Raw genomic sequence first — 23,727 nt, forward strand, 5'->3', positions numbered from 1 at the left:
GTTATTTTTTTTCTACCCCCCCCCCCCCCCCCCCCTTTCCAACCTAAAAACATTCCGGCGCCCCTGGTAGTAAGTACTTTTAACTGAAAGGGGTGTGAATTGGGTCGAGCAAAGATTGCAGATTGGGTTGCCGTTGCTGGTGTTTAAACGCTTCAGCAATGGCAATTCACACCCTTTGCCCCCAATTGAATTCCTCCTCAAGTCTCTGTTTTAGTTCCTCTGTGCATGTGTCAAACTGGTTGGCCAGAGTCACGCATGTGCATATTGTCGAATACTGCAAAGCAGGAAATAATTACCATATTTTTGTTCCAACCAGAAAGATTGGACAGATAATCTTTAAGTGCGTAGGGCACTTAAACTGTAACAGAACTGACATAACGAACACAAACAAAACTTTTTTGATTGTAGTGCAAAAATGAGCTAACACATGAAAAATGTTGTAAATGATTTTAATATTCTTTAAAATAAGTAAATAATAACATATACATTTGCAGTATAAATTAGAAAGCTATTCAAATTTGTGTATCTAATACTAGATAACTAATACTGTTTTTAGAAACACTGCCCCTATGGGACATGACAGGTGCTGAAGTGAGCAAAAATCAAAACAAAGTGAATATGTATTTTAACGGCAGCTTCTGTAAGCAAAAGGTAAATGTAAAATTGTTGACTTGTAATTGATTTATCTATCCATTTTATCCTCAATAGCCTGGATCTGGTTTATTTATCTGTCTGCATTTCAGCTACCAAAATCACATTTTATATAATTTTGAAGTGAGATCGATTGAGTCTACATTATTAATGGATGCCCCCAGACACAGCCAACTGTATTTTAAAATGGGATTAACATGAACAATGTACAGACCAGCCTTAAAAGAGAAAATTACTTGCATGGACTAAGATCCCAATGGCAAAAGACTACTGTTGGATTAGTACATACAACAAAAGTGTCCATCTCACAAAGGGTTAGTTCTTCATTTGGAGTGCGTATTGCCTTTTTAAATAATTGCTGCTTTAAATCACCTCGCAGAATCGCTGATAAGCCTCAGAAAATTCAAATTGTTTTTAACTCTGATAACTTCTAAATAAACCCCTTGGCCCTCAGTTCTCCTTATTGTGATCAGGACTTTGTATAAGGACCAAGAACACAGGTCATAAAGAGAGTTTTGGCTGAAACATTCAACATTCAAAACCCGAATGGGAATATCTGTAATGATCCTGGGAAACCAATATAATAAATAATGGTAACTATAAATAATTATATCAGTTCCCCAGGATCATTACAGATATTACCACTGGGGTTTGTTTCACTTTCTCCAAGAGACTTTTATTTTTTGAATATCAGAATATCTCCATATATTTAGGTCCAGTGATATTTCTCTATGTTTTTACAATTTTTATGATGTGTGATATTTAATTGATTTTTATTGGTTAATATTATGAATATATAATGAAATAAATTAATATATATACTTTTTATTGTGCCGTTCTCTACATATTGCAGAGTTATATATAATACACCCAGTGTTTATACAGTGCAGAATTTTCTCTCATTTATATTTACTGTATATATACATTTTTGGTTTATATTTTAAGGGGGAGTTTTAGGTGTGTTCCCCTATTCCGCAGCTTATTTCATTGTGAACTAACAGTTATTTTCCTTTCAATATATTTATATAATTTAAGAGCACCTAATTGTTTCCCAGCTTATTTTTTTGTTTGACAAATATACAATTGTCTGACGAATGCAGGTCATGAGATATTTTACACCTCACACAGTTTTGTTCTTTATGAAATGAGTATTTTATAAAAATAAATGATTCTGTTTACTAGAATACAGAATAATTGCTGATTTCTCTGAGAACCTCTTGCTCTGTAATTATATAATTATTGTGGTTGAAACGGAAGCACATTTTACTTATATACAGGGGATGCGGTTAGCATCCCGGTGCACAGGATACTGTCGGTCAGGTGACCCCCGGAAGGCCTCCCATTATCTTATCCCTAGCCGCCACCTCAGGCGGGTTAGGGTAGGTGGCAGGGCAGGGGTAAACTTATTACCCCGTCCCATGTCTGCATTCTAAAAGTCAGGATGCCTTGGTCAGTGATGTGACTGCCGGCATCTCCACTGTCGGCATATCACACCCATATACAGTATGTGTAGCTGAGCATTGTACATTTGGAAGGACTTTGTTATATACTCACACTATGTGCTCAAAAAGTGGACATACCACTTACACAAATTGGAGGCAGCCATGTTATAATCTATACCAATATTCGTGAGACTGCAGACCATCAATTCAATAGGAACCTGTGTCATCACTGTGCACTGTACAAGTGCTGTGTAAGCTAAATGTGCAATGCTGTAATTATGAAGCTGATGATGCAGCCAAATGGACCATCACTGATACTGTTCTCACATCTGCTGCCAGATATTCACAACATAAGTCTCTCGATGTTAAAATGTCAACTGATATTGGATACACCTTTCTGACTTTGCTGCTAGAGTGACATGTAATATGGATTTGCTTTAGAACATACAGTATACTGTACTCATGCAATTTATTTGCCAGCTGTGTGGAGAACTTACGTTCAAAGAGATAAGTTGAATGGCTGAGAAAAAGGACTTATTTGCAGCTAGTAGAACTGGTCACCATAATAATCTGGCCTATCTATCACTGCCAGTGCCATACTGGTCAAAAGCTGGTATATTTGTAGTTATATAAAACTGAGCATTTGGCATTGTCTTCAAAACTGTACTTTCAATTCTGGAACATATTACAGGCAGTGATGCCCACTATAAAGAAAAATGTGCCACAAACATTTTCTCCTGTGGCTTCATTTCAGTCATGTGTTTTAAGGTTGTTCATAGAAATTGTTGATCTTTGATCTAATGAATTTTTCAGGTTGTTTAATGTTTTCTTAATCCTCAGAGCAGTAAGTCTTGCTGATGGACTCTGAAACCAGCATTCTCTCATGGTCTTTGTAAGTTCTGATAAAACCTAAGAGAAAATTTAAAAAAAAAAATTACATTTTGTATAGATCTTATACTTCTGTTACACAAAAAAATCTGATAAAGTGCAAACTCCATGAACAAAAAATTCCCTTTTCTTTTTTTTTTTAAGCACAGCTCTTATAGAAATGGATTTGGCATAGGTACTGTAGTGTCACATGCACAGTGTCACAACTGAGGGCCTGAGCTGACGGGAGGCAGCCTCAGTTGTAGGGGCTGAGATGTACCGGAACCTGGGAGGTTGTATCAGACCCCTGGACATGTAAGTAACATGAATAATAACTGCCCGAAGGCGTGACCACGACAACTTGGATAAAAGTCAATGATGTTTATTATGACAACTCCGCAACACAGCAGCAGTAAAAGAAAACGTAAAAGTCAGCAAAGAATAAATACAGTTCCTGGGTACTACAGGATGGCAGGAGCCACAGGGCACTGGTAGTGTGAGATAGTTCTTATGATCTTCTAGATGGAAAGTCCTTACCAGGCCCGACTGTAGCAATGGAGATAACCCAGGATTGTGCCAGCTGGTGTTCCAGGGAAAGCTGGGTTGCTGAAGATAAAACAGCTGCTGTGGATACTGGCTGGAACCAGACTGTTGTTAGCACGGAGTGGATACTGGCTGGAACCAGTTAAATAATAAATGAACTTGGGAGCGATGAAATATGAACTGAAATGTAGAACTTGAGAGCGGAGAAATAATAATACCGGTGGAGAGTGGTAAAGTGTAGAAAGGACACCGGCCCTTTAAGGGAAGCTGTACTCTGCTGGAAGCTGAGCTGGAAGCAGGTAATGTTGTAGCTGGAAACAGATGAATCCACAATGGATTGGAGAGTCAGGCTACACCGCAGGTGGAATGCTGGTGCGGGTCTCTATGGTGGAAGTCTTGAGACAGGAGCTGGAACCTGGAAGACAATCACAGGAGAGAGACAAACAGGAACTAGGTTTGACAACCAAAGCACTGACGCCTTCCTTGCTCAGGCACAGTGTATTTATACCTGCAGCAAGGAAGGGATTGGCTAGGCAATTATGCAGATTATCAATACTGAGAACAGATTGGTGGAAATGATCAGCTGACAGAATCCAAGATGGCTGCGCCCATGCAGACACTTGGAGGGAAGTTTGGTTTGTAATCCATGTGGTAATGAAAACAGTAATGGCGGCACCGGCCACCGGAGACAGGAGGCGCCAGGCTGACAGATGCACATCCAACCACGCGGACACAGCGGAGGCCGTGGCTGACGTAATCGCCACTCAGACACTCTGCATGCAGAAGTTCAGGGACGGCGGCGGAGGCCGCGGGAGACGCCATGCCAGGTGTAATATGGCGTTTACTGTGACAGCGTCCCAGAGTGACAGGAGAGGATACAGGAATGTACACATCAGGATAACAGATGGGATCCGGTCCTGGAGCGCTGAGCCAGCCTTAGGAGGCATCTGATGGGTAAGAAATGGCGTCCAGATACCAGGATCGTGACAGCACCCCCCCCTTTAGGAGTGGCCCCAGGACACTTCTTTGGCTTTTGAGGAAACTTGGAATGGAATCTCCGGACCAAGGCAGGAGCATGGACATCAGAAGCATTGGTCCATGAACGTTCCTCAGGACCATAACCCTTCCAGTCAATAAGATCTTGTAGTTGACCGTAACGGTGACGTGAGTCCAGGATCTTGGCCACTTCATACTCAACGCCTCGTTGAGTTTGGACTTTCGGAGTTGGAGGAAGTGAGGAATGAAACCGATTCAAGATCAGCGGTTTCAACAGGGAAACATGGAATGTCCTGGGTATTTTTAAGAAGGGAGGCAACTGGAGTCTGTAAGCAACAGGATTGATGACTTGTTCAATCTTGAAAGGACCGATATAGCGAGGTGCAAACTTCATACTGGGAACTCTTAACCTCAAATTCTTCGTGGATAACCATACCCGATCACCCACCTTAAGAGCAGGAACTGCTCGACGCTTCTTATCCGCAAACTTCTTGTACCTGAACGATGCCTTGAGCAGAGCTGATCGTACGCTCTTCCAGATATTGGCAAACTGATGCAAGGTGATATCCACTGCGGGAACAGAAGTTGCTGGAAGCGGTTGGAACTCAGGGACTTTAGGGTGGAATCCAAAGTTAGTGAAGAATGGTGTTGAAGCAGATGAAGAATGATACTGGTTGTTATGACAGAACTCGGCCCAGGGAAGTAATTGAACCCAGTCATCTTGAGAGGAGGACACATAGATGCGGAGGAAGGCCTCCAAGTCCTGATTCACCCTCTCGGTTTGACCATTGGTCTGAGGATGGTAAGCCGTGGAAAACTTTAGCTTGACTTGGAGGACTTGACATAAACTTCGCCAGAATTTGGCTGTGAATTGAACTCCTCGATCTGAGATAATTTCTTCAGGAAGACCGTGGAGTCGGAAGATCTCTTGTATGAATACTTGAGCCAACTTGGAAGCTGACGGAAGACCGGTGAGAGGAATGAAGTGTGCCATCTTGGTGAACCGGTCAACTACCACCCAGATGGTATTGAACTTGTTGCACATGGGTAAGTCTGTAATGAAATCCATCGACAAGTGGGTCCATGGTCGACGGGGAACGGATAGTGGAACCAGTTGCCCCGCAGGCGACTGGCGGGATACTTTATGTTGGGCACACTTTGGGCAAGATGCAATAAACTCCAAGACGTCCTTTTTCAGAGTTGGCCACCAATAGGACCTAGAGATAAACTCCAGGGTTTTTTGGATACCTGTATGTCCGGCAAAACGGGAAGCATGGGCCCAATGCATGAGCTTCTTCCTTAGCATCGGCTTCACAAAACTTTTCCCTGATGGGGGCGTAGAGTCCATCCCTACCGTGGAGAATGCCAACGGATTTATAATAGGATGCTTGTCTGAAGACTCTGACTCATTTTCTTGCTCCCATGAGCGGGAAAGGGCATCGGCCTTGCGATTCTGAGAGCCCGGACAGAACTGGAGTTTAAAGTCGAACCTGGAAAAGAAAAGTGCCCATCTGGCCTGACGAGGGTTGAGACATTGTGCGCCCTTCAGGTATAAAAGGTTCTTGTGGTCTGTAAGTATGGTGATTGAATGAGAAGCTCCCTCCAACAGATACCTCCACTCTTCTAGAGCGAGCTTGATGGCTAGCAACTCCTGGTCGCCAATGGCATAGTTGCGCTCAGCTGGGGAGAACTTCCGGGAGAAGAAACTGCAAGGGTGTAAATGGCCATCTTTAGCCCTCTGAGATAACACCGCTCCTACTCCAACGGAGGAGGCATCCACCTCTAAGATGAAAGGAGAGTCGATGTCAGGCTGTTTCAGAACAGGCGCAGAGATGAACCTTTGCTTTAAAAGATGAAATGCTTGCATGGCTTCTTCAGACCACTTGGACGGGTTAGCACCCTTCTTAGTGAAAGCAGTAATAGGCGCCACAATGGTGGAAAAGTCTCGTATAAACTTTCGGTAATAGTTGGCGAACCCTAAGAACCTCTGGACCCCTTTGAGGGTTAAGGGTACCGGCCAATTTTGGATTGCTTGTAGTTTCTCAGGATCCATCTCTAGTCCGGAACCGGACACAATGTACCCTAGAAACGGAATGGACTTGACTTCAAAGACGCATTTTTCTAATTTGCAATAGAGATGATTGACACGGAGACGGGACAGAACCTCTTTAACCCAAAAACGATGTTCCTCTAAATCGTTGGCAAAAATGAGGATATCGTCTAGATAGACCACGACATGACGGTATAGAATGTCTCTGAAGATCTCATTGACAAAATGCTGGAAGACAGCTGGAGCATTGCTCAATCCGAAGGGCATGACGAGGTACTCATAATGTCCGTCACGGGTGTTAAAGGCGGTCTTCCACTCGTCACCCTCACGGATCCGGATGAGATTGTATGCACCTCGCAAGTCTAGCTTTGTAAAGATGGTAGCTCCGCTAACTCTGTCAAAGAGCTCAGTAATCAGGGGTAAAGGATAACGGTTCTTGATGGTAATGTCGTTCAAACCTCTGTAGTCGATGCACGGCCGCAGACCACCATCTTTCTTTTTTACAAAAAAGAAGCCTGCGCCGGCTGGAGAAGAAGAAGGTCGAATGAACCCCTTTGCTAGGTTCTCTTTAATATATTCCTCCATAGAATGCGTCTCAGGCAGAGACAACGGATAAGTTCGGCCTCGAGGTGGAACCTTCCCTGGAACGAGATCAATCGGACAGTCCCATTCTCTATGAGGAGGAAGGATATCAGCAGAAGCCTTACTGAACACATCCGTGAAAAATTGATATGGAGGAGGTGGAACATCAGACGACCTGGGGGAGGAAGAACAGACAGGCAATACTTTAAACAAACATGTCTCAGCACAGGAGGAACCCCATGCCAGGATTTGCGTAGTCGTCCAATCAATTGTAGGATTGTGAAGACGGAGCCATGGAAGGCCCAGGACCACAGGATGTGTGGCTCTTGGAATCACTAAAAAAGAAATAAGTTCGGAATGAAGAACTCCCACTCTCAGACGAACTGGTAGAGTCCTTAAAGAAATAACTGCATCAAAAATTTTGCTGCCATCCACGGCAGTTAAAGAAATGGACGAAGGAAGTCTCTCGGTGGGTAGGGACCACCGTTTAACATAGGCTTCGGTAATAAAGTTCCCAGCTGCTCCGGAATCAAGGAGGGCAATGACGTTCCGATAACGTTGAGCAACTTGAAGCGAGACTGGGAGATTACAATCTTGAGAAGATGGAGAGGAGATCATAACTCCTAGCCGGCCCTCTCCTTGGCGAGCTAGGATTTGGAGTTTCCCGGACGTTTGGGACAGGCATTAATGGTGTGAGACGGAGCTGCACAATAGAGACAGAGAAACTCGGAGAGACGTCTTCGGCGCTCAGCAGGAGTTAAACGGGAACGGCCAAGTTGCATGGGCTCATCTTTAGATGGTGACAGTTGACGAGGAGGAGGAGCAGAAGATTTTGGAGCAGATGATCTTCCACGCTCAGTTGCTCTCTCTCTGAAACGTAAATCAACTTTCGTGCAGAGTGAGATTAGCTCATCTAACTTAGAAGGTAAGTCTCTGGTAGCTAACTCATCTTTAATACGCTCAGATAAGCCATGCCAGAATGCAGCATACAGGGCCTCGTCGTTCCATGCCAGTTCGGATGCCAGGATCTGGAACTGTATCAGATATTGTCCTACAGTACGTGACCCCTGGCGTAAACGGAGAATCTCGGATGAAGCTGAGGTTACCCGGCCTGGCTCGTCGAAGATGCGCTTGAATGTTGACACGAAGGCAGTGTAGGAAGATAGCAGGGTGTCGGACCTCTCCCATAACGGTGATGCCCAATCAAGGGCTGAGCCACTGAGAAGAGAAATAATGTAGGCAATTTTTGTACGGTCACTGGGAAAATTGCCAGGTTGTAGCTCAAACTGAATCTCACACTGGTTGAGAAATCCCCTGCAGAATCTTGGAGATCCGTCAAATTTTGCTGGCGTTGGAAGATGAAGACGTGGAGCAGAAATGGGTAAGGTGGGTGGGGTTATAGCTGGAGTCACTGTGGTTGACGCACCAGACGCGCCTGATCCACGGAGAGTTGTCTGAATCCCATCCAGCCGAGTAGAGAGATCCTGGAGACAGCGGATGATGTGGCCCTGTGCAGCCTCCTGATGTTCTAGTCGGGCTGCCAGTTCTTGCATCGGCCTGGCCGCTTGATCCTGGTCTCCGGCTGGATTCATTAGGTCAGTGCTTACTGTCACAACTGAGGGCCTGAGCTGACGGGAGGCAGCCTCAGTTGTAGGGGCTGAGATGTACCGGAACCTGGGAGGTTGTATCAGACCCCTGGACATGTAAGTAACATGAATAATAACTGCCCGAAGGCGTGACCACGACAACTTGGATAAAAGTCAATGATGTTTATTATGACAACTCCGCAACACAGCAGCAGTAAAAGAAAACGTAAAAGTCAGCAAAGAATAAATACAGTTCCTGGGTACTACAGGATGGCAGGAGCCACAGGGCACTGGTAGTGTGAGATAGTTCTTATGATCTTCTAGATGGAAAGTCCTTACCAGGCCCGACTGTAGCAATGGAGATAACCCAGGATTGTGCCAGCTGGTGTTCCAGGGAAAGCTGGGTTGCTGAAGATAAAACAGCTGCTGTGGATACTGGCTGGAACCAGACTGTTGTTAGCACGGAGTGGATACTGGCTGGAACCAGTTAAATAATAAATGAACTTGGGAGCGATGAAATATGAACTGAAATGTAGAACTTGAGAGCGGAGAAATAATAATACCGGTGGAGAGTGGTAAAGTGTAGAAAGGACACCGGCCCTTTAAGGGAAGCTGTACTCTGCTGGAAGCTGAGCTGGAAGCAGGTAATGTTGTAGCTGGAAACAGATGAATCCACAATGGATTGGAGAGTCAGGCTACACCGCAGGTGGAATGCTGGTGCGGGTCTCTATGGTGGAAGTCTTGAGACAGGAGCTGGAACCTGGAAGACAATCACAGGAGAGAGACAAACAGGAACTAGGTTTGACAACCAAAGCACTGACGCCTTCCTTGCTCAGGCACAGTGTATTTATACCTGCAGCAAGGAAGGGATTGGCTAGGCAATTATGCAGATTATCAATACTGAGAACAGATTGGTGGAAATGATCAGCTGACAGAATCCAAGATGGCTGCGCCCATGCAGACACTTGGAGGGAAGTTTGGTTTGTAATCCATGTGGTAATGAAAACAGTAATGGCGGCGCCGGCCACCGGAGACAGGAGGCGCCAGGCTGACAGATGCACATCCAACCACGCGGACACAGCGGAGGCCGCGGCTGACGTAATCGCCACTCAGACACTCTGCATGCAGAAGTTCAGGGACGGCGGCGGAGGCCGCGGGAGACGCCATGCCAGGTGTAATATGGCGTTTACTGTGACAGCGTCCCAGAGTGACAGGAGAGGATACAGGAATGTACACATCAGGATAACAGATGGGATCCGGTCCTGGAGCGCTGAGCCAGCCTTAGGAGGCATCTGATGGGTAAGAAATGGCGTCCAGATACCCGGATCGTGACACACAGATTTCATGCACCGACAACAGCAGGAAAATAGCTAAAGCAAATAAATGCCTTATTAAAGTTTGAAGTCTTTAGCATCTGTTACTGAAACAAATAAACAGCTGCTCAGGAATGTTAACAAAGGAAAAGTTAATTCGTAAGGTAAAAATGTGATAGAAAAAAAAAAACTTCTTATGACCAATTTACATAAAAGCAAATATATTTGTAAAATTTGATGATTAATTGTTGGTCATCTGAACTAAAGGCTAAAAAGAGATTTGTTCTTTATTTCACCAACTTGATTATTGAGAAAACATTTCCATTGTACAGAATGGGCCTGATACTAAGTCGTCTGCACTGCCAATGTCAGACGCAGTGGTTTGTTTGGTTATGTTTTTTAAAAATATAAAATACAATTACACAAATAGATAGTGCTTAAAATTCTGTCAGCCATTGAAATGCAGACTGTCCAAATCCCGACCACACGGCCAGAACCCCTAATTGGGTGGTGGTCCATACATTATACCACATACCACAATGCACGTGATTGAGTATACCACACACCGTAATGCCTGTGACACATACCGCAATGCCCGTTATACCCTATGCCACACACCGCAATGCCCGTTATACATTATGCCACACTGCAATGCCCCTGAGACATTATACCACATACCACAATGCCTGTGATATAGTATACCACACACCGTAATGCTTGTGACACATTATGACACACACCGCAATGTCCGTGATACATTATGCCACACACCACAATGCCCATTACACATTAAGTCCTACAGTAAGGCTTCTAATTACTTTTAAATTACCTGCTCGTTGCCAGGGGTTTCATGCTCTTGGTTCCATGTACGGTGCCAGGGGTTTTCATGCTCAGGGTGTCATGCTCGTTGCCAGGGGTTCATGCGCTGGGTGTTATGCTTGTTGCCAGAGGTATCATGTGCTGGGTTTCAAGTTTGTTGCCAGGGGGTAATATTCGTTGCCAGGGGTTTCATGCACTGGGTGTCATGCTCGTTGCTAGGGGGTAATGCTTGTTGCCAGGGATTTCATGAGCTGGGTGTTGTGCTTGTAACCAAGGGGTAATGCTTGTTGCTAGGCCTGTGCTCCCAGTGCCACATATGCCCCTAGTGCCAGATATGCCCCCTCAGTGCCAGATACACATATGTCCCCAGTGCCCCATATGCTCCCCCAGTGCCAGCTACACACATACCCCCAGTGCCAAATATGCCCCCCCAGTGCCAGGTACATATATACCCCAAGTGCCAAATATGCCCCCCCAGTGCCAGCTACACATATACCCCCAGTGCCAAATATGCTCCCCCAGTGCCAGGTACACATATGCCCCCCCAGTACAGACCAGATGTTTTACCGGGGACAATTGGATATCCCCCATAGTGGCAAAGAGGGTCCTTTGCCGCATCCTGTGGAAGTGACACCACTTCTTCCGGGAGTGTGTAATACGGTAACAGTGAATCCGCCAAACCTCTCTTGTTTGAAACAGCGCTGTTATAGATTTTCTATATTCTGTTTGCTTTCTTATTACAGTGTTATTAGTTGGGTAGTCATGGTGATGGGAGTGTTGTACTGTCACCTGGTTACACTCTACCGGATGCTGGCGTCACTTCCGCAGGGATGTGTGAGCTGAAGCTGGTGTCAATGGTAAATGGGACACACATGTCTTCAATCACTTTTTGGTGTTTTTAATGGTATCCGGACTCTGGGTCGACACCACTTAGGTCGACACCCACTGGTCGACAGTGAATAGGTCGACACAACCATTAGGTCAACATGAACAAGGTCGACATGCAAAAAGATCGACATGAGTTTTTCACTTTTTTTTTTTTTTTTTGAACTTTTTCATACTTTACGATCCACGTGGACTATGACTGGGAATGGTAACCTGTGCTGAGCACCCTGGTAGCAGAGCGTGGCACCTTGCCCGAAGCATGGTGAGCGAAGTGAGTCATGCGAGGGGAGACGGTGCACTAATTGGGGTTCCCGGTCACTTTACGAAGAAAACGACACAAAAAAAACATGAAAAACTCATGTCGACCTTTTTCATGTCGACCTAATGGCCACGTCGACCTGTTTCTAGTGTTGACTCAGCCACTGTTGACCAATAGGTGTCGACCTAGACACTGTCGACCCTGAGTCCCATACCCGTTTTTACTTATATAAGGTGAAAATATATACATATATTTATATAAGAGGGTACTTTGCCACGTTCTGATGTCCAGAACAGGACTCACTCCCTAGGACAAGGAGCAAACAGGGTTAAGAATCCTGCTCTTTCCTACAGAAAAGGTTTTACACACAGCTGTACTACCTTGGTGTGATTGCTCTGGAGTGTGTGAAAGGATATAAGGATTAAGGGATCCAGTGGGCAGGGCTTCCAATGCTGACTAGCAGTCGGATGATAGGCAAGTTTGGTGGTAGATGCTAGAATCAAGTGGGCTAAGGGACCTTTTCCGTAAGGGGGAGGAGTTACGACGAAGGGGGAGGAGCTAGGCCAGCGGGATAGTTCCTCTACTATCCACGCCACCAACTATTACCTTTAGTAATTAGGTGGTGAGCGAAGCGAAGCGGAGCGAGCCACCGTGCCCGAAGCGTGGCGAGCGAAGCGAGCCCGCGAGGGTACTTTTCGGGTACCCTGTTCGCCCGTAGCTCCTCCCCCTGGTGACGTAGCTCCTCCCCTCAATACGTCACAAGGTCCCTTCAGCCCCTCCGATATAGAACCAACCCAAGTTTGGTGGGGCATAGCTAGTGGGAGGAAGCCATCTCATGTATATAAATGTTCTGTTATAACATTTGTGATGAGAAAAAAAGAAGCCATCTGACTAAGGGGACATTTACTAAGCAGTGATAAGAGCAGAGAAGTGAGCCAGTGGAGAAGTGCCCATGACAACTTATCAGCACTGAAGTAACATCTATAATTTGCATACTATAAAATTATACAGAGCTGCTGATTGGTTGATGGGGAAACTTCTCCACTGGCTCACTTCTCTGCTCTTATCATTGCTTAGTAAATGTACCCCTATGAGCCTAACTCAGACCTGATCGCTGGGCAGTGATTTTTGCAGCTCTGCGATCAGTTAGTCGCTGCCTACTGGGGTAGTGTATTTTATCTGTGTGCGAAAGCATGTGTAGCAGAGCTGCACAAACTGATTTTTTGCAGTCTCTGCAGAGCCCAGGACGTACTTAGCAGCTGCAATCACTTCATCTTGTCCGGGACCGGAAATGACGTCAGACACCCTCCCTTCCAATGCTTGGACACGCCTGTGTTTTTCCAGACACTCCCTGAAAAGGGTCAGTTGCCACCCACAAACGCCCTCCTCCTGCCAGTCACCTTGCGATCGCCCGTGCGATCGCTTTTTTCGCATCATCCTGTCTCTATGTACCGATCCCCGTTGCTGCGGTCTTTCGTGCCTGCGCATTGCAGTGCATACGCATGTGCAGTTCGAATCTGATCGCAGGCTTTGAGAAAATGCAGCCTAGCGATCAGGTCTGAATTGCCCTGATTCTTACAATATGCGAGTGGTGTGGTATTTAATAGTGGGCGCTGTAGTGTTTTCCCACACCACTCGCATTCCAATCACCTTTTGGTCTTGGGGAGACAAGATACACAGGCTGTAAAAGAAGGTTGTGCTGTTGAGCTACACCAACTACCTCTCATAAAGATTCTTCCAATATATATGCATCCCATCTCACACTGACGCCAGATGTGATACCTGGTTACATACTCCCGGAAGCTGGTAACAGTGAATCCACCACACCTCCCTTGTTTGAAACAGTGCTGCTATAGATTCCCTATATCCTGTATGCTTTCTTATTACAGTGTCAGATTTATTAATCCGTCAGTCATGGTGATGGGAGTGTTTTACTGTCACCTGGCTACACAGTACCGGAAACTGGCATCACTTCCGCAGCGATGTGTGTGCTGAAGCTTGTGTCAATGGGAGCCACAGAGACCACTGGGGACCTCCGGACAAGTGAGTATAATTTATTTTTATTTTTTGTATGCAGCAGGGTTTTCAGCGCCGAAAACCCCACATTTTTTAAATTGGATACCGGGGTTATCTGGAGTCATGTCACGGAAACATGTTTGGGTTTGGTGCACTAATAACGGCAGGACAGATGTTCAAGATGAGCAGTGATCCGGCTGGCCAAGCATGTCCACAAAGGTAGTGCAACAAACCCACAGGCGGATTGGCCATAGGGTTCACAGGGAAGATTCCCCGTGGGCCGACGCACCCGTGGGGCCTGTTTTGTTTGAGGACGTGGTCCTTTTTATAGACATAATGACTAAGATGCAAAATAATTTGCATATATGAAAATTACTTTGCTACTTAGCCTGTGATTGCAGATGATCTAGTGTATGCTCTGTCTGCCTGCTTGGCTGACTTATAAGATTGAGTGAATAGTGATTGGGATATGCGGTTGGTGTAATAAGCAAAAAAATATATCTTTCTAAAGAATGATATAGTTTCCTAAATTCTGAAGGTGTATCATATAATGTGCTCATAATATTTAATTTTATTTCCTTTTAACTTCCCCTTGATGCTGGACATGCCCACTATCTGGAAAGTCTTGGGGGGAGGGTGCTGTTGCCACGGCCCATTACTAGACCTTACACCTCTGGTGCTGCCCATGTGGGGCCACTAGTACAAATGTTTCCAGGGCCGCTTTTTGTTCCCAATCCAACCCTGAACAAACCTAATCCTGTTTCTGTGAATGTATTTGAATATTACTGTCGATAGTATTGCTAACACTGTCCAGCACACATCTGAAAGATGTAGATACAAAACACTAATTTGCATGCTACCAGTCGCCATAAGAAATACGTGACTCCCTAGTATCTCTTATTAGAGTGTATAAGAACTGCACTGCATAACTTGATTATGATGTACACTATAAATCACCATTTTTAATTACATTTTTGCGGAGAAAGAGTACACATTGGAGAAATTATTAGCAACTAAAAAGAGGTGGATCATATAGATCATGCGTTACATTAAAATACCAATAGGAAGACTAATATTTTATCACAACATTTTCAGTCTATTTTATTTCTAGGTATAATAGAGAGTTAGAGACTATAGAAAGATAGAGAATTGGGGTGTGGTATCGAAGGTCGACAACACTTAGAACACTTAGTGGTCTACGTCGACCACTATCGGTCGACAGGGATTCTAGGTCAACAGGGTCTCTAGGTCGACATAGTCTAGGTTGACAGGTCAAAAGGTCGACATTCATTTTTTTTATCTCTTTTGGTGTCATTTTCACCGTACAGTGACCGGGAACCCCAATTAGTGCACCGCGTCCCCTCGCATGGCGAGCGAACTTCGGGCACAGGTTACCGTTCCCAATCGTAGTCCATGTGGATCGTAAAGTATGAAAAATTGCAAAAAATGTGAAAAACTCATGTCGACCTGTTGACCTAGAACATGTCGACCTAGAGACCCTGTCGACCTAGTTACTGTCAACTAATAGTGGTCGACCTAAGTCTTGTCGACCTAGAGACCGTATACCAGAGAATTTAACCCAGCCACAGGGTCTCGGCTTGGCATGTGATAATTGAGCTATGAATGTTGAGTGATATGTAAGTAAGAATGAAGAGCATTTAGTCTATCATGACGTGTCCTCACTCCCTGCTCTCTGAGAAAATGACATGTATGCTTTTGATTGTGTTCTTGGATGTACTTGCAAATCTATAGGTATTCTAATGTATCGTTAGAGTCTCATTATGACTCTGCTTCCCAACATGTGAAGTCACACCTTGTAATTAGTTCACATTTCATTGTTCCACACTATAATCTTAATAACATGTTACAAACTGAAGCTATACTTGCTATTTAAAGTAATACTATCATGATAATTGTGTGTGTGTGTGTGTGTGTGTGTGTGTGTGTGTGTGTGTGTGTGTGTGTGTGTGTGTGTGTGTGTGTGTGTGTTCCCTTTTTATATCTGTAGTAATGTTCAGAAAGTGTTTATTTTTTTTATTGATTAGGGCCTGATTGAGAGATGGAAGCAGAGCAAACATAGCAGGTAACTATGCACCTGGGCAAAACCATGTTGCGCTGCAGGTGGGGCAGATGTAACATGTGCAGAGAGATTTGTGGGCTACATGCAAATCAGCAGTCAGTATTTACCCTGCACAGAAAAAATATAAATGTATTTGCTCCAACAAGATACAAAGAAACTTGCTTTTTTTTTTTTGCTTTACTTCTAAATCAGAATCAGGCTCTTTGGCCCGATTGTGTAAAAGTGTCTTGGGTTAATAGATGCCTCTTACAAGCTTCTGTCATATAAGGATGCAGCAGCGTAACACTCTGCGGAAATATCGACCATTTGATTAACCCCTAGGTCATGAAGGATGGCTAGTGTCTTCTATGGGGTCAAAAAATGTGCTTCAGAAGATGTAGACCCGGGCCAAGGCACGCCTACAGAAGAGGGCAACACGCCCCCATTTTGTAGAATGTACCAGTCACTGGCTGCTGCATGTCTGTCATGCTGCGCCTTGGGGAACTGAGTGACAACCCAGGACCTGCTCTACACATGCACAGAATGGGTCCTCTGCATGCGCTGTCAGAGTAGTGTGGGGATCTGCAGCATTACCAGCTACAGAAAATAGTGCACTGTCAAGTGCAACATGTGAGGATCTATTGCATCATTAGCAACATACAACAATGCACTGACAGCTGCAGCACAGACACTTCTGCAGCTGCTTTTTCCCAGGGCCGCAGCATTATACTCGCTTTCATATGCTAATGCCACAATGGCTGAACTAAGGGTCTGGTACAGATATGTACGCAAACCCAATTATCGTCGGTCTGCACATGCGTCTAAGTCGCACTGCACGTGTGCCACCATGGTCTTGTGATGCTGGTTGCAGAGAGGATTTATTTGCAAAGTGTTTGACAGTCAGGGACCGTTTAGAGGGAATGTTAGCAAAGATGCAGATCATTTTGGTGACATGTTACTGTTGGCAACAGTGATCCCATATGCAGATGCAATCGCTCCAGCGTCTTACTTGCTGCAGCCATGCTGCATGTCCATGTCTGATCTGCGCCAGATGCTGCATCTCTGTACACAGCTGCTGCCCTCACAAAGTCCACGCCACCACCCAAGGGGGAATAGATTAGTGTTGCGACCTAAGGTTACCACCGGGCCCAAAGCGTGGCAGCGCAGCGAGCCCACAAGGGGAAATGCTGCGCTCACCGCGGGTATTCCAGCTGTCCGGATCCCGGTGTCGGTCTTCTGGCCGCCGGCATGCCGAAAGCCGGGATATCATACTGATTCCCAACAGACATCCCTTATCCAACTCAGAAAACCACCAAAGACATCCGCACAACACTGACAACCCCGCAACACAAAGACATCCAAACAACTCCCACCAAAAATAGTCTCTCCGTACTTCTTCATACTCGCTACCCAAATGCCTCCCAGAAACGCCTACTTCATGCTGGTCTCCATTCGTAAAGAATGCAGCCCACACGTAACATGTGAGGATCCGCCACTTTACCAACTACAGGCAACAGTTGTCTGTAGTTGGTTGCTCACATGGGAGTGTCTATGTATCTCAGTTTTATTCGGATGAGGGAGACACCTGTCTCAGCACAGCGATTGTTTATAATGCCCCATAGTAGCTTTCCCAGTTCACATTAAGCTACATTATAGTGCTCCCCAGGTCACCTTATTCCACATTGTGTAGTGCCCCCCCAGTCAGGGGTTGAGCTAGACTTTTCTTTTAGTGGGGATGGTTTAAGAATTAGGGGTCTCAGTGACATGTGTGGATAAGTGAGCCAGCGGAAAAGTTGACCATGGCAACCAACCAGCTTTCAAGTAACATTTATAATTTGCATACTATAAAATTATACGTAGCAACTGATTGGTTGTCATGGGCAACTTCTCCACTGTCTCACTTCTCCACACTTTTCTCTGCTTCATGAATAGACCCCTTAATCCTGACTCCTCCCCTGTCTACTAATTACCCCACTCACTTACAATCCTGCCCCTCCCATTTTCAGTCCCAACCAGTGGCGGCACAGTCCAAATTTCAAATAAGGGCCATACCTGCTGCTACTAACTGTCATCCCAAACTGACTCACTGGCAGTTGGTGTGTCTCCACTATTTGAACTTTAAACTACGCTGCAGCCAGAGCGGGATTTAGACTTCATGGGGCCCTAGACAAGATAGTGGTTTGGGGCCGCCGTCCTCCAACAATCCATAGCACTGTATTTTCATTCCTGGTTGTGAGCACCATCACAAAAGTACCTTGCTGCATGTGTAGTGCAATTGTGGCACATGCACAGACTACCAATGATCGCTCAGTTGCATAAGCATTGGCATTGTGTACAAATCTGGATCATGCCCTAGGTATTTTGGAAGTACTGTAGATTTGGAGCCTGTGTCACATTTAAAGTAAACCAACTGCCCACATACAGTGGATGAAACCTTTTTGTGCCTTCAAGCATTTCTCATCTTATCAAAGGACATCACAAAATTGTCACTAGTCGTTATAAATCGATAAGCTGCATTCTCAGGATTATTGGTTCAGGACCTTGTATTTCTTGGACTGGACAGGATCTAGGTGTACAGATGAGTGTGTAAAGGAAACTGCAATTCCACCTTACACAGCTGTTGAAAACTGTATACGCTGGACCTGGGCATGAATCTACACAAAGATATTTAGATCTGTAAATCCAGGATGCATATCATCCCTACCCTAATCCTGACCCTAACTCATCCCTAGCCCCAAACCTCACCTTAACCATAACCCTAACCCCTATACAACCCTAATACCCTATCCCTAACCCAAACCCCTAAATTAACACTAATACCCTAACCCAAACCCCTATACTAACCCTAATTCCCTATCCCTAATACCCTAACCAAAACCTCTAAATTAACCCTAATTCCCTAGCCCTAAGTTTTTCCCTCTTAGTACTATAAAGAAGGATGGCCCTCTTCACGTTGCTCCTTACATCAGGAGCGGTTTTAGGTGTGGGCTAGCAGGGCAAGTGCCCAGTTTGCTGCGGCCTGAGGGTGCAGCTGCAGTCACCCCACAGGAGTCCACCACCAGCCCGCACCCCGGCTGCAGTAGGTTTCGTGGGCTGTGTAGGCGCCTGCTGCAACAGACACCGTTGAGGGAGACCGACGCTAGAGGTCCCACTTGACTTCTAGCATCTGGAGGAGAGCAGGGAGACAGACGCTAGAGTTCAAGTGGGACCTCTAGTGTCTGACTGTCGCCCTCAATGGTTTCAGCTGCAGCGGGCGACCACGCAGCCCACGGCAGCTGCTGCAGCTGGGGTGCGGGCGGCATATGAACCCCATGGCAATGAACAGGAAACCCCATGGCAATAAGCATGAATCCCCTGGCAACAAGCAGAAACCCCAGGCAATGAGCGCGGAACCCAGAGCATGAAACCCCTGACAACAAGCAGGAAACCCTTGGCAATGAGCATGAGACCCCTGGCAATGAGCAGGAAACCCTTGGCAACGAGCATGGAACCCAGAGCAGGAAACCCTTGGCAACAAGCATGAGACCCCTGGCAATGAGCAGGTAATTTAAAAGTAATTAGAAGACCTACTGTGGGACATAACTTGTAAGGGACATTTTTGCGTGTGGGGTATAAAATTGTGTCACGGGCATAACTGTATGTGGCATAATGTGTAATATGAAATGGCCATTACGGTGTGTGGCATAATGTGTAATGGGCATTACGGTGTGTGGCGTAACGTGTAATGGGCATTACGGTGTTTGACATAAGTTGTAATAAGCATTACGGTGTATGGTATAACGTGTAGCTTCTGCGGCTGGCCGGGAGTTACTCGTCGCAGCCGCTGCGCGGTCCGGCCACGCCTGCAATGGCCAGACCGCTCCCACTAAACGGCGGTTCAGCCCCCTCCCGCCTAGCGACCGCCTCTGTCTCAGAGGCGATCGCTAGGTAACGACAGCTGCCATGCGCCGGCGCACTGCGGCGCATGCGCAGTTCCGATCCGATCGCTGCGCTGCGACAAACTGCAGCGAGCGATTGGGTCGGAATGACCCCCTATATGTATGTCACCCCCACCTTATTCTAAATATATATTAAAGGACAATATTTGTCTCCATGGTGAATTTTTTTGTATGAATGACATTTTTACTTAAATCCAATGTATGGATAATCAATACCTAAATCATACAGCTTAGATCAAAGTATCACCTATTATTTTAGCAGTGATATGTTGTTATGGCCGCTACAGCATGCAAAACATTTCCATATAAGATTACAGATTAGGAATCCGTTTTCAAACTTATTGATAATCATTTCATAAAACCTTCACCAATCAACACCTGTAAATATATCCTGATTGTAAAAAGAATATCACATAGCTGTCACAGGCACACTCCTATATATAATTTCACAATATAGAATCATCAGACAGTCATCAATGAAAACCCTGAGTCAACAACCCAGATACAGGGCCGGATTAATAATGGAGCTGATGTGTCTGTGCTGTAATTAGGAAAAAAAAAATTCCTTTTACAGCAACGTCCTATGCCCTGCTGTCAGTCCCCCCGCCCCTCCGGCATTAATACCCTCCACACTCCGGCCACGGCGCCAGTGCAACAACAACTGCTGCCGCCTGCATAGACGTTTATAATAGCGGTGCAGTGAAAGGCTTTCATAGCCCTCCCTCCGCCACATACTTACTGGGACCCGGCACCTCTTCCGTGCTTGATGTCACATGGTGCCTCCCTGCCACCAGCGCGCCCAGATTCCCGGACTCCACACCACAGCACCTGCCGTCTGGAAGCCCAGAGATGAAGAAGGAACGAGCAGAGCAGGTGACGCTGCGGGGAGGTGATGTCTGGATACAAAACAGATTTTAAAGGTGAGCCTGCTCCACTGTGTGCTGTCTGGTGCAAGCTGGGGGCCAGGAGAGCGCACTGCTGTGGGCACACATAGCAACACCCCCCCCCCTCCCCTCCCCAAGCCCAGTGTGATGCGCATGTGGTCAGGGAGTCACCCCTTCCGCGCAGGTCACATCCACCAGGAGCCCCATAGGTTAAGGGGCAGTGGCAGTGCACTGCCCTATCTAGGCAGGGCAGTATCTATTCATCTTTCTGTTTGCTACGTATGTCTCCGCTCCCAGAGTCCACTCCCTCCACTACTTTTCCTCCTCCTTGCTCACCTCCCTTTGCCATAAGAAAAAAATGTCTGGTACACATGCATTTAAAAGAATTGTGCATAATTTCAATACTATAAGAGATATGTTTAAGGATTGTTACTCTGATATAGGAGGTAGTACAGCATGTATAGCAGTCATCCTCATCTGCTTCCCGTCATCATAATTGGAGCGGATAACGGGTGAGAGTAAGGATTTTTGCTACGCTGATAGAAACACTATGTTTCCCTGTATATGATGTTAGATGGACCTTGATACCAATATCATTACAAGGTCCAAATGCGCCAACAGGGAATGTGTCAGCGCTGCGAAGGTAGAGAGGTGGAGGCGGTCGTATGGGTTACCGTGCTAGAAGTAGCGGTTGGACACTGCTGGACGCGGCTTCCTCCTGTAGTGAGGAGCCGGTAAGTAAACTGACACTGAACGTATGTTTCACCACGCGGGCTTGATCACCAGTTAGCCACTGTAATGGACGTTACAGTGTGTGGCATCTGGAATGGTGGCTGTGGTGTGGATACAAAGAGCTGGTGGTGTGGTAGGTAGGATATGATAAAGTACATTAAATTACCTTAGAACACAAGCTATTTACTAATATCGTGAAGCCGTAATGGCCGCTGTCCCTCGTGCACATGCTACGCACTTCGTACGCTATTTGCGTACGAAGACCTCGCACGTGGTACGCAAGTTACGTACACACGCTGCGCTGTGAGTACGGGATACACACAGCGAGCGTACACACAGATAATAACCTTTTAAACCTTACACAGAGTATGCTTATACTGTAATTCTTAGTGTTGAGATACTACAATGATATAATACTGTTTAACCTTGGTCTGTAAGCTAGCTGTTTGAGCGATTGAGACGCTCCGATTACCCTCAGCAATGTAATAAACACACAATACCTTGCTAAGGTTCCAACACCTTTACTAACAATATTTAGCTAAGTAAAAGGGAAAAAAACAGTTAACAGTTCATACACTACAGGCTAACATAAATATCTAACAGAATAACTAAACAGAAATATACACAACAGCAAACGATCGCAAACACAAATACGTAGGCTAAGAATGAATGGCTAACATTAAATGGGTAACAAAGTGGCCACAGAGAAACATACCATACGGGGAACACTCGCTAGCGCAACCGGATCCAGTCCTCCAATTATCAGGGATAAATGTTGATGAGAGAGAGTACTGGCCGGTCTGGGGACAGTGACCCTTATATACACAACATACAGTGTACTACAAAGGGCCCTACAATCTTATTGTTCATTGGACACAGGAATGTCTCCTCGCATCATAACAAAAGGTCATAGGTTAGTTTGAACAGGTGGGCTGTGACTATATCAAACTGCTCAGGTGGGAGGGAATCTCAGAATTCCCACCGCATGGATAATGAACCGCAAATATAGTAAATGTCCAGAAACTACTAATAGACATAACTATACGCAGGAGCGATTAATCTTTACCTAACCAGCACCGGATTGTTTCTAATAAAATGTTCTTTAGTTAGGTACCAAACACCACTGCTCAAACCCTGTCTGACCCTTCGTATCATGCAAAGAGGAATTCCTCTGTCCAGGGACCAGTTACAATAAACAAACTTACAGTTATTATTAAGGGGAACATTACCTATAAAACATACTATTTGGATTTACTATGTAACATTTGAGTCGCCCGGCTAGACGCACACAAACTCTACCGTAAATGCACATACCACGCGCTCGAGCACATGGCCGAGGAAGCGCCATCACGCAGCTGCGAGTATCCGCACGCACGGGAGAGAATGTGCACGTGCAGCGGGCAAGCGCATGGGGTGAATATATGGCAACGTGATATTTTTCGACTTTGACAGATACATGCACAGTAATGTGTGTTTCTGTGCCCTGCTTAGTGTCTATTATGGTGGCCAATCCCGGGATCGGCGGGATCCTGGGATTTAGGGCCAAAAACGGCCGGGATTCAATCCCAGGATTGGAAGGTCCAATCCCGGGGATTGAGGGATCAGATGCTGCCCGGCTTTCTCCTTCCGTCTCCCCCGACGCAGCATGAGGTCACACTGCGCCGTCAATCGTGCACTGAGGGAGTGCAGGAAGAGATCCCCACTTGCCCGCCCTCGGTATACGGTTAGTAATGTGTGCCGGGTGGGCCGGGTGGGGTTGGGCGAGGGGCCGGCCACACACTTAAAAGCCAATCCCGGGAATCCCGGGATTGGCCATTTTTCAATCCCGATACCCGGGATTGAAAAAATGGCCCGGGATTGGCTTCCCTAGTGTCTATGACATATAGTTATCTCTCCCAGACTGTGTGGCACAGGCAGGGGCGTTTGCAGGCTCTGTCTGGGCCTCCTCCTCTCTAGCCGGCAACAACACTTGACTCTTGGCACTGGGGTCCCTTGGGGACCCTAGCGCTGTCCCAGAGTCTACAGCGCATGCGCAGATCTCCGGGAAAATGGCTCGGTGGCCATTTTCCTAGTGATTTCTCTACTGCACATGCGCAAAACACTGG

At 45.9% G+C, this 23,727-nt stretch overlaps 1 protein-coding gene across 1 annotated transcript in view; it reads right to left on the bottom strand.

The window, feature by feature from the left end:
* Positions 1 to 433: 433 nt before the first annotated feature.
* Positions 434 to 23,727, bottom strand: part of LOC135015220 (activin receptor type-1-like) — a 188,597-nt gene continuing 165,303 nt past the window's right edge. Inside the window, exon 10 of the mRNA XM_063952785.1 lies at positions 434 to 3,002. Coding sequence (XP_063808855.1) covers positions 2,844 to 3,002 — 159 coding nt within the window. The 3' untranslated portion in view covers positions 434 to 2,843. The remainder of the gene's footprint in view (positions 3,003 to 23,727) is intronic.

The sequence above is a fragment of the Pseudophryne corroboree genome, chromosome 2 (assembly GCF_028390025.1).
Source record: "Pseudophryne corroboree isolate aPseCor3 chromosome 2, aPseCor3.hap2, whole genome shotgun sequence".
NCBI classification, from domain to species: domain Eukaryota; kingdom Metazoa; phylum Chordata; class Amphibia; order Anura; family Myobatrachidae; genus Pseudophryne; species Pseudophryne corroboree.